Source organism: Bombina bombina, chromosome 3 (assembly GCF_027579735.1).
Source record: "Bombina bombina isolate aBomBom1 chromosome 3, aBomBom1.pri, whole genome shotgun sequence".
In the NCBI taxonomy this organism is placed as follows: domain Eukaryota; kingdom Metazoa; phylum Chordata; class Amphibia; order Anura; family Bombinatoridae; genus Bombina; species Bombina bombina.
This window is the reverse complement of record NC_069501.1, coordinates 561,359,802-561,372,229: the sequence shown is the minus strand read 5'-3', so window position 1 is coordinate 561,372,229 and position 12,428 is coordinate 561,359,802. Positions and strand designations below refer to the sequence as shown.

Here is a 12,428-nt window from a genome sequence, read left to right as displayed (position 1 = left end):
CTCATTCCCTGGGATAGGTGGTCCAGGGTTAGCCACCAACGGAGTGAATCTCTGGTCTTCTGATCTACTTGAATCACTGGAGACAAGTCTGTATAGTCCCCATTCCACTGTTTCAGCATGCACAGTTGTAATGGTCTTAGATGAATTCGCGCAAAAGGAACTATGTCCATTGCTGCAACCATCAACCCTACTACTTCCATGCACTGAGCTATGGAAGGACGTGGAACAGAATGAAGAACTTGACAAGCGCTTAGAAGTTTTGACTTTCTGACATCTGTCAGAAAAATCCTCATTTCTAAGGAATCTATTATTGTTCCCAAGAAGGGAACTCTTGTCGACGGAGAACTTTTTTCTATGTTCACCTTCCATCCGTGAGATCTGAGAAAGGCCAGAACGATGTCTGTATGAGCCTTTGCTTTTGAAAGGGACGACGCTTGTATTAGAATGTCGTCCAAGTATGGTACTACTGCAATGCCCCTCGGTCTTAGAACCGCTAGAAGGCACCCGAGTACCTTTGTGAAAATCCTTGGAGCAGTGGCTAACCCGAATGGGAGGGCCACAAACTGGTAATGTTTGTCCAGAAAGGCGAACTTTAGGAACTGATGATGTTCTTTGTGGATAGAAATATGTAGGTACGCATCCTTTAGATCCACGGTAGTCATAAATTGACCTTCCTGGATAGTAGGTAGAATCGTTCAAATGGTTTCCATTTTGAACGATGGCACCCTGAGAAATTTGTTTAGGATCTTTAAATCCAGAATTGGTCTGAAGGTTCCCTCTTTTTTGGGAACTACGAACAGATTTGAGTAAAATCCCATTCCTTGTTCCGTCATTGGAACTGGGTGTATCACTCCCATCTTTAACAGGTCTTCTACACAATGTAAGAACGCCTGTCTCTTTATTTGGTTTGAGGATAAGTGAGACATGTGGAACCTTCCCCTTGGGGGTAGTTCTTTGAATTCCAGAAGATAACCCTGAGAAACTATTTCTAGCATCCAGGGATCCTGAACATCTCTTGCACAAGCCTGAGCAAAGAGAGAGAGTCTGCCCCCCACTAGATCCGGTCCCGGATCGGGGGCTACTCCTTCATGCTGTTTTGTTAGCAGTGGCAGGCTTCTTGGCCTGCTTACCCTTGTTCCAGCCTTGCATCGGTTTCCAGGCTGGTTTGGTCTGTGAAGCATTACCCTCTTGCTTAGAGGATGCAGAATTAGAGGCCGGTCCGTTCCTGAAATTACGAAAGGAACGAAAATTAGACTTATTCTTGGCTTTGAAAGGCCTTTCTTGTGGAAGGGCGTGGCCCTTTCCCCCAGTGATGTCTGAGATAATCTCTTTCAATTCTGGCCCAAAGAGAGTTTTACCCTTGAAGGAGATATTAAGCAATTTTGTCTTGGATGATACATCCGCTGACCAAGACTTTAGCCAAAGCGCTCTGCGCGCCACAATTGCAAACCCTGAATTTTTCGCCGCTAATCTAGCTAATTGCAAAGCGGCATCTAAAATAAAAGAGTTAGCTAACTTAAGTGCGTGAACTCTGTCCATAACTTCCTCATATGGAGTCTCTCTACTGAGCGACTTTTCTAGTTCCTCGAACCAGAACCACGCTGCTGTAGTGACAGGAACAATGCACGAAATGGGTTGAAGAAGGTAACCTTGCTGTACAAAAATCTTTTTAAGCAAACCCTCCAATTTTTTATCCATAGGATCTTTGAAAGCACAATTATCCTCGATAGGAATAGTAGTGCGCTTGTTTAGAGTAGAAACTGCCCCCTCGACCTTAGGGACTGCCATAAGTCCTTTCTGGGGTCGACCATAGGAAATAATTTCTTAAATATAGGAGGGGGGACAAAAGGTATGCCGGGCTTCTCCCACTCCTTATTCACTATGTCCGCCACCCGCTTGGGTATAGGAAAAGCGTCGGGGTGCACCGGAACCTCTAGGAACTTGTCCATCTTGCATAATTTTTCTGGAATGACCAGGTTGTCACAATCATCCAGAGTAGATAACACCTCTTTAAGCAGTTCGCGGAGATATTCTAATTTAAATTTAAATGTCACAACATCAGGTTCAGCCTGTTGAGAAATTTTTCCTGAATCTGAAATTTCCCCATCTGACAAAACCTCCCTCATGGTGTGAGGGTATGACAGAGCAATTATCATCAGCGCCCTCCTGCTCTTCAGTGTTTAAAACAGAGCAATCGCGCTTTCTCTGATATGCAGGCATTTTGGATAAAATATTTGTTATGGAGTTATCCATTACAGCCGTCAATTGTTGCATGGTAATAAGCATTGGCGCGCTAGAAGTACTAGGGGCCTCCTGCGTGGGCAATACTGGTGTAGACACAGAAGGAGATGATGTAGAACCATGTCTACTCCCTTCATCTGATGAATCATCTTGGGCAACTTCATTATCTGTGACAGTACTGTCCTTACTTTGTTTGGACGCTATGGCACAATTATCACACAATTTTGAAGGGGGAGACACATTGACTTTCATACATATAGAACATAGCTTATCTGAAGGCACAGACATGTTAAACAGGCTTAAACTTGTCAATAAAGCACAAAAACCGTTTTAAAACAAAACCGTTACTGTCTCTTTAAATTTTAAACAGAGCACACTTTATTACTGAATATGTGAAAAAATATGAAGGAATTGTTCAAAATTTCACCACAGTGTCTTAAAGCATTAAAAGTATTGTACACCAAATTTCAGAGCTTTAACCCTTAAAATAATTTAACCCCTCTACAGTCCCAGCTACAGCCTTTGCTGCGACTTTACCCAGCCCAGAGGGGAATACGATACCAAATGACGCCTTCTAGGAACTTTTCCAACTATTTTCAGATCCTCACACATGCATCTGTATGTCTTGCTCTCAAAAACAACTGCGCAGTAATGGCGCGAAAATGAGGCTCAGCCCACAACTGGGAAGGCCCTTCCTGACTGGAAAAGGTGTCTAACATAGTGCCTGACGTTAAAAAACATTCCCCAAGTTTATAAGTGTGAATTACAGCATAAACATGTATAAAATGCCCAAAAAAAAGCAATCGATTTTGCCCATAAAAGTGTCTACCAGTTTTATAGCCCATATTAAGCCCTTTATTCTGCTTGAAAACTAAGAAAATGGCTTACCGGTCCCCATGAGGGGAAATGACAGCCTTCCAGCATTACACAGTCTTGTTAGAAATATGGCTAGTCATACCTTAAGCAGAAAAGTCTGCTAACTGTTTCCCCCAACTGAAGTTACTTCATCTCAACAGTCCTATATGGAAACAGCAAAGGATTTTAGTTACTGTCTGCTAAAATCATCTTCCTCTCACAAACAGAATTCTTCATCTTTTTCTGTTTCAGAGTAAATAGTACATACCAGCACTATTTTAAAATAACAAACTCTTGATAGTAGAATAAAAAACTACAACTAAACACCACATACTCTTAACCATCTCCGTGGAGATGTTGCCTGTGCAACGGCAAAGAGAATGACTGGGGTGGGCGGAGCCTAGGAGGGACTATATGGCCAGCTTTGCTGGGACTCTTTGTCATTTCCTGTTGGGGAAGAGATATTCCCACAAGTAAGGATGACGCCGTGGACCGGACACACCAATGTTGGAGAAATTAAATTTCTCTACATGAAGAACACAGGAATGTAAAATATTTTGGGTTTCGAGCTTTAAGTCTCACACGGTGTCGGGTTAGTGCACATGAAGAATTAGTTATCTAAAGTCGTGTTAATGAAATATTAAATATTGCTAAAAATAATAATTATTAATAATTATAGATACTGTAAAATATACATATATATTATATGGATTTTTAGAAAATTTTAGTACATATAATTATTAACAAATTTCAATATTTTATATTGAATAAATAATGCACCTTAAGATAACTCATGTCAGGTTAGCACATGTGAAGAATAACTGTACTCTTGTCGGGTTTGCACAAACAAGTCAGACAGGAGTACACTAATTCTTCATGTGCGCTACCTATCTCTCTTCTACAATTCAATTACTTTTTTGTGTTTTGCTACAATATTGGTCTCCAAAAAAATAATAGATTACACCATTTCTTAGTATTCTAATACTTCATTTGATCAACATTAGGTCATATATGATAATAATAATATAAACTCAAATGTGATGTACTCTCAATTGTTTGATTTATTTTGGCATATGATTGCTTTAGTAATTATATATATATATATATATATATATATATATACTGTATAGATAGATAGATAGATAGATAGATAGATGCAGCTTCATTGAACTCATCAAACTATTTGGAGTCTGCAATTTTTGAGTTGCAACGTTGCAGAACATTTTTTCAGTGAGATATCAATTTCAACAATTTGTTTTATTGAATCTAGGTCAGGGGTCGAGTCCACTGGGAATGCTCCCCCTGGAAAAATAGTCAGTTTGGACTTATTATCCCAGGTATTCTGCTCCACTGACTGCTGCTCATATATTAATGCTGCCTCATGGGGTCTGTTTACTCTGAGAAGTGATTACTCACAGTCCAGTCTTCGGTTCAGCAAAATACATGTTGCTGCTTTGTATAGTGTGTGTTTTAATGTTTGTAAGGTGTGCAGGGTTTGTGGGTGGGAGGATAGTGTTTATGTGGTGACGTTTTTGTGTAGTGTGTAATATGTAAGGTGTGTGTTATATCTGTAAGGTGTTTGTAATTAATGTAAGGTGTGTGTGTGATGTTAGTAAGGAGTGCATGATGTTTGTAAGGTGTGTGTAATGTTTGTACGGTGTGTGTAATGTTAGTAAGGTGTGAATGATTTTAGTAAAATGTGTGTAATGTTTGTAAGGTGTGCAAGGTTTGTGGGTGGGAGGATAGTGTTTATGTGGTGAATTTTTTGTGTAGTGTGTAATATGTAAGGTGTGTGTGATATCTGTAAGGTGTTTGTAATGTTAGTAAGGTGTGCATGATGTTTGTAAGGTGTGTGTAATGTTAGTAAGGTATGTGTAATGTTAGTAAGGTATGTGTAATGTTAGTAAGGTATGTGTAATGTTAGTAAGGTGTATGTAATGTTAGTAAGGTGTGAATGATTTTAGTAAAAATGTGTGTAATGTTAGTAAGGTGTGCATGATGTTTGTACGGTGTGTGTGATGTTTGTAAGGTGTGTGTGATGTTTGTAAGGTGTGTGTGATGTTAGTAAGGTGTGTGTGATGTTAGTAAGGTGTGTATGATATCTGTAAGGTGTTTGTAATGTGTGTGTGATGTTAGTAAGGTGTGTGCGATAACTGTAAGGTGTTTGTAATGTGTGTGTGATGTTAGTAAGGTGTGTGCGATAACTGTAAGGTGTTTGTAATGTGTGTGTGATAACTGTAAGGTGTTTGCAAGGTGTGTGTAATGTTTGTAAGGTGTGTGTGTAATGTTAGTAAGGTGTGCATGATGTTAGTAAGGTGTCTGTAATGTTTGTAAGGTGTGAATGATTTTAGTAAAATGTGTGTAATGTTTGTAAGTTGGGTGTGATGTTAGTAAGGTGTGTATGATGTTAGTAAGGTGTGTGTGATACCTGTAAGGTGTTTGTTAGGTATGTGTGATGGTAGTAAGGTGTGTGTGATGTTAGTAAGTTGTGTGTAACGTTTGAAAGGTGTGTGTAATGTTAATGCAAAAGTTTTATTGTTATTTTCTGCTTTTTTACAAAATGAGTGTATAGATTATATACATATAGTGTGTGTATAAAAACTATGAGGGGTGGAAATCTTGGTGAGTTTACACATATTTTTGTAGGACTTGACCCTGATCTAAGTTAATATTATTAATTAATTTATGGAGAATTACATTTTGTGTTTAACATCCCTTTAAAAGATTCAGGGTGTCATTGGTTCAACAGTTCTCAAAGGCAAATAAGTATTGAACTGCATTTAAGCCCTTAGTTTTTTCGAGAATTTTATCTCTTCTCCTTTTATCTTTTATAATCTAGCCTTCTTTAAGGGACATAATACTCATATGCTAAATCACTTGAAAGTGGTGCAGCATAACTGTAAAAAGCTGACAGGAAAATATCACCTGAGAATCTCTATGTAAAAAAGGAAGATAATTTACCTCACAACTTCCTCAGCTCACCAGAATAAGTATTCTGTAAAAAGATATCTTTCAGTTACTGCCCAGATGCAGGTTTAAAAAAAAAAAAGAAGAAGTAAGAAATGAACAGCAGCCAATCGACATCAGCAGTGCTGAGATTGTGAACTCTTACTGTGATCTCATGAGATTTCACTTAAAGGGACATGAAACCCAAACAAATTTGTTCATGATTCAGATAGAGAATACAATTTTAAACAACTTTCTAATTTACTTCTTTTATCTAATCTGTTTTATTCTCTTGGTATCATTTGTTGAAGGAGCAGCAGTGCACTACTGGTTTCTAACTGAACACATGGGTGAGCCAATGACAATCAGTTTATATATACAGCCACCAATCAACAGCTAGAAACTAGGTTCTCTGCTGCACATGAACTTTCCTAGATAAACATTTCAGCAAAGGATAACAAGAGAAAGAAGCAAATTAAATAATAGAAGTAAATTGGAAAGTTGTTTGAAATTGTATTCTCTATCTGAATCATGAAAGAACATTTTTGGGTTTCATGTCCCTTTAACTCTCATGATATTTCATAGTAAACTTCCTTAAACTGAATAGGGAAATAAGATGAGTGTGCATGAAGCACGCTCCCTTGCCTGCCCCGGGACAGGCATACTGATTTGCTGCTTAACGTCCTTTACAATGGGGTGTGAATACTTAGGACATTTTGACATAAAATATCTTTCTTTTTTACATAGAGATGATCAAGTGATATTTTCTAGTCAGCTTTTTACAGCCATGCTGCATCACTTTCAAGTGTTTAAAACATTTGGGTATCATGGACCTTTATGTAATTTGAAGAAGCATCTCCCTAGAATCATTCATTACACAAACTATTTCTTTCAGTTAGACAAGTTGAATTATAGACACTGAGAGGGCGCCATATAGCGTATCACAACACAAACATTTGTAAGTCAGGTATGTAAGAAGAAATGTACTCGCATTTAGAAATCACAACAGGTGATTACACGTATCCACTATAAACAATGAGAGGGTGGAATTTCTGCAGCTTCATCTGAACGCAGACGTCTAGATCATCGTAGCTGTGTATACTGTGATAGATCCAACTGGATAGTTCTTTTATTCCAGGCTACGTGTAATCACCTGTTGTAGTGTTTTCTTAATGAGAGTAGATTTCTTCTTATATACCTGACTTAAAAATGTTGATGTTGTGATACACAATGTGGCGCCACCATTTTTTTTGCATGTCTTTCTGTAGAACTGCTTTTCTGAGCCGAAGTACTCAGTGTTGGAGGAGTAGCCTGACTAGCTATCATCGAACGAATGTTTTGTTTTTTTCTCCTTGGATTTGGACTTCTCTAGTGAACTATTAAGTTAAAATATTCTTATTATTTGTTTAATATATACTGATTTTTTTTCCTTTCACTAATTTAAATTTGGGAATATTGTTGGTTCACTAACAACATTATTTGTTGCAATTATTAATATTATTACTACAAGTATAATTTGTTTGGATAGTGCGCACCCTAATGCGATTCACTTTGTAGTAATTTTTTTTCCCCCTGCTATTAATCTTTTTGGTTTCCAATTGAGACAAGGTTCTTTATCCGTCATTCCTTTTCTTTCCCCAAATTTGCACACATTCCAAGAAAGTTGCCTTCCCTCATTTCATTCTGTTTTAAATTAAATAAACAGGAAGATGATGCGTGTTTTTCTTTTTGGATCAGTTTAAATGTTTCCACCTCTATACTGAATAGACAAAATGGTTATATTGTTTGTTGATATTTCAACAGGAACTTCATGAAGGCCGAGTGTTGAGAGATTATAAATTCAATAACATTGTGTGACATTGCTACCTATATCTTAGGAACATAAAGCTTATTCAGCAATGGCAGTTTTTACTTTTTAAGTAGCTGAAACAGATATTTCTGCTGGTGATGTATGTAAAACAATACCACGCTGCATAGAGAGGCTGGGAGTCAAATTCTGTAATCTAAGTATGCCTTAAACGAACCAGCTATAAACTACACAGTGATTGTTTAGATCAGTGCAAAAGCTAATTTACTCTTAGCTGTCATTGGCCGAAATTAATGGCGATATGTCAAACATACCCAACAGGGTTTTTAAGTAGTTTATTGGCACAACGTGCAATTTGCAAATAATTAATAAAATGCTTTGAAAACATTTATTTTCTATGTAATTTAGTATTTAGGTGCTAATACATACTAATGCATGTCCATTTGACATAATTAGGTCATTTAAACCTGTTGTCTTATTGGTCAAAACATAATGTAGTAATTTAAGGAGATTCTTTACAGTTGAATGAAATACAACTTAAGATTAGAGGCATGTACCCTTATACCCTGGAACAGAAAAATGTGGTTGGGGAGGGAGGAATAGAAGCCAGGCTTGGCTGGAACACACGTTTTGGAGCTAAGTTGTTAATAGTGTGAATATAACATTCAAGATGTGTCCACTGGGTCACAGAGTTAAATTCATGGCATCGCTCCGTAGAAAGAAAGATGTTGACTGCTTCTGTGAAAGTTTCTGTGTGTGACAGATAATATCAGTCTGTGAGAAATACTTTTTCCTTCTGTGCTTATAAATGACTAGGATATTACATTTTGTCTTTTTGTGAACACTGTGTAATCTTTATATAGCTGGGGAGAAAATGATGCGCTAAACCCAGCATAGAAACTGCTCTCATTTGTCTCTCCCTATATTCAATGAACAAAATCCGTTTGTAAAAGTTCAGGTAAATCACATTATGCCAGGAACAGCACAACACATTGCAACAGCCTGGACCCCATATACTGATGCCAAGGTAGAGCTTTTTTTTCCTACTGATCCTGGATTTTTAGCACAGAGTTGGTGAGTGACAGTAGTGACTAGAGCCCTAGTGAACTGGATTCCAGTAATTTAACGTTTATAATCCACTGGAGATGTAAATTGAGTACTCAAAGGGAACCACCCACCATCACCTATTACCACATAAACTCCATGACTGTTAACCAGTTGGTTTAAGGATTACATGGTAATGAGCAAAGGGGTAGATAATGTAAGTGTCAAGCGGGAGAATGGAATTGTGCTATATACAGTATTTTTAGAATCTAGTCAAACACAGGGATACTTTGTTCTTTCCTAAGTGGCAAAACTGACAGGTCAATACTCAAGCCTTGGTCAGCTGCAGGGTTTGAGTATATTTATAAGACTTCACAACAAGCAGTAGACTGACTACTAACCAGTCTAAGCAATCTGTTAGGGAATACTCCTGTCATTCGGAGGGATATTTTAATAAAAACTCAGGCATCTCTTTAGATGCAGAGACAAGAAAGCTATTAAACACAATGCTTGTTTCTGGTCTTGTTAAACCAGAAGGAATATCAGTGAAAATCACTTTCCTGACTGGGAAGAGAAACCCATTAATGAGTTAGTTGCAGTTTCTAAAAATCTGTGGAGATGTATATTGTGAAAGAAAGCCAACGAGGATAACTGTTTGTAACCCATTATGATTATATACACCAAAAACTAACTATATTCATTACTGCTTGACTACTCAGTTTTCCTCTAGCAGAGGTCCACAGGAACAGAAGGCATTAAGTGTTACCTGTAAATCAGCCATATTGGAAAGATGTAGTTTTTCATATGAACTAGGCAGGAATATGCTGCCTGATGAAAGGAACATGAGAACTGTTCTTATGCCTTGGGATTCCCTGATTTTCATGTAAAGTACTCCATCCTTGTACATAATTGGTTTATTTGGACCACTCAGACATAACAATAAGAGAACAGTCTAAAACTTTGACTTCATTGCTAGCAATCATCTTTAACCTTTATGTAGGTTGGGAATGTGAGATAGTAAGAACAGAAGGAATTAAACTAATGGCTTTACTCATATCTTGGCTTGGTTGGCAATTGTCATAAATACAGCTTAAACTAGTTTTATATAAATTGTTTAGAGTGGGTCGTTGGAGAATCCAACAGTTCTGAATAGTGTGGGTGTTGGACTTGGATAATCTCAGCAGTCTTTGTGAGAGAAGTCCTGGAATAGTCCCTAAAGATCAGAGATGCACTCAGCTGAAAATGAGCATGAGCTGGAAAAACATTGTTGCCTGTTCTAAAGGTGCAGTCGTTTTAGCTCATCATGCCTTTAACAGAGGCGACATATCCTATAGAATATGGTAAAAATACCAGACCGTTCTCTGAACAAAGAAAACAACAAATCCCAGATGTATGTTTTGTTTCTCTCTGGGCTTCAGCAGTGTCCCCTTCTTACTCTTAGGCAGACAACAGAGTAATTTGCATACAAAAAAAGAAGAGAGAGCCACACTAAATTGAGGATTAGCACAAGCTGGAAATAATTCCTTGCATATTCTAAAGTCAGTGCCACATATGTGTGTGCAGTAACATTGTGTTCTGAGCTGTTTTATGTATTGTACATTAAAGAGATAAAAAAAAGCAATACGCAGTGGGTTATACTTAATAGATATCATTGCAATATGTATTATTTATCATACTTCCTGTTACAGTCCCACAAGGGGGCTGGGGTCTCTACAGGAAGGAATATCTAGCATAATGTCATAAATCTACAGAAACTTGAGCTGGCTTTCTGTTCAGTGAATGATAGAGAAACAGGAAGACAGTTTCTTGCCCATGCTCAGAAGAGGCAGCATGTAACTTAAGTTATCAGCATGTCAGCTTCATCTTGTCACCATAGGCAGTGCCTACACTGAGAAATGCTCATTTTGCAAGAAAACAAATTGTTTACTTTTTTTTAACACAATCTGTTTCTTTTTAGGGTTATTTTAGTTATTTGATGAACATATTTTTACTAAAGGAGCACTGTTTCATAACACTTTAAAATATCTACACCAGAGGCAATGATGGAGATAAGTGTTAACAATCACCAACAGGAATGTGTGAACTGCTCGTGTACAGAAGCACTTCAGTCTTTTTCAGTCTTCCCCCTTAACAATTAGAAGTCATGGAAATGCACTTCTATGGTTCATAGTTCCTTGTACGATTTAACCCCTGATTGGACTTACTGATTCAACTTTCTTTCTTTTATTAAACTAGGCAATTCTAATGCATGTAATGCAATATAAAACATTCAAATTTGGTTTACTCATTTTGCTAAAATCTGAAGGACTGGAATTAATGCATTTAAATTAACTAGATAAACATCAATCACTTGTTATTGTTTCTGTGAAAACCAAGTGGAGAGAAACACACGTCAGGAAGTGCTCTACAGTAAACACAAACTGTATGACAGAAGACTTCCTTTCTAAACATTAAAAACAGAGTTTGCCTATACTATCATAATCTAACAATCTGAGCATTTTACTTTAAACATGATACAAAATATATGGAGTCCCTTCAGTCACCATAGTTTTGGAAGGACAAGTTAAACGTCCATAGCTTCTTTTGCCAAGGGAGCAGCCAAACTCACCTTTGGTTTTAAAGGCGAAGTTGCAATGTTTACACACATATGGCCGGAGATCAGTGTGCGTTCGAATGTGTTTCTTCAGCATGCTTGGCTTCTTGCACCTAATACCGCACTCCTCACACACGTATTTACCCCGACCACGGCCTCGCACGTAAACATACTCCTCATTGGACTTGTATCTGTGAAAGAACAGAACAAGCACGCTGACACTTCTCCTATGATAATATTTATACAACATAATAATCAGTGTCTACTATACATATAATTTTATGAGTATAGAGTACAAATTTAGTATAAATTTAATGCCTATAATAAGTATATATCCTAAATGTTATTTTTCTAAATTGTATGGATCACAAATTACGCACTGAACTATAAAATCTGCATATAAAATACATGTTTTAAAAGAATTTCAAACTGTTACTGTGTTAGCATAGTGTACAGAATTTTTCTAATTAGTAGTGAGTTAGTTTATCTTATCCACATCAATAGTAGTCAAGTAGGGCTAGCTATGAATGGTTCTGCACACTGCCCTAAGACACTGTGTAGTTTGTAGCCAGGAAATTTAATCAACAGCATTTTGAATCACACTTAAAAGGACATTGAACCCAATTTTTTTCTTTTGTGATACAGAAAAAAGCATGAAATTGTAAGCAATTTTCTAATTTACTCCTATTATGAATTTTTCTTCATTCTCTTGGTATCTTTATTTGAAATGCAAGATTGTAAGTTTAGATGCCGGCCCATTTTTGGTGAACAACCTGGGTTGTTGTTGCTGATTGGTGGATAAATTCATCCACCAATAAAAAAGTGCTGTCCAGAGTTCTGAACAAAAAAAAAAAAGCTTAGATGCCTTTTTTTCAAATAAAGATAGGAAGAGAACGAAGAAAAATTGATATTAGGAGTAAATTAGAAAGTTGCTTAAAATTG

At 37.2% G+C, this 12,428-nt stretch overlaps 1 protein-coding gene across 1 annotated transcript in view; it reads right to left on the bottom strand.

The window, feature by feature from the left end:
- Nucleotides 1-12,428, bottom strand: part of HIVEP3 (HIVEP zinc finger 3) — a 609,889-nt gene that overhangs the window by 38,985 nt on the left and 558,476 nt on the right. Inside the window, exon 6 of the mRNA XM_053707095.1 lies at nt 11,502-11,677. Coding sequence (XP_053563070.1) covers nt 11,502-11,677 — 176 coding nt within the window. The remainder of the gene's footprint in view (nt 1-11,501; nt 11,678-12,428) is intronic.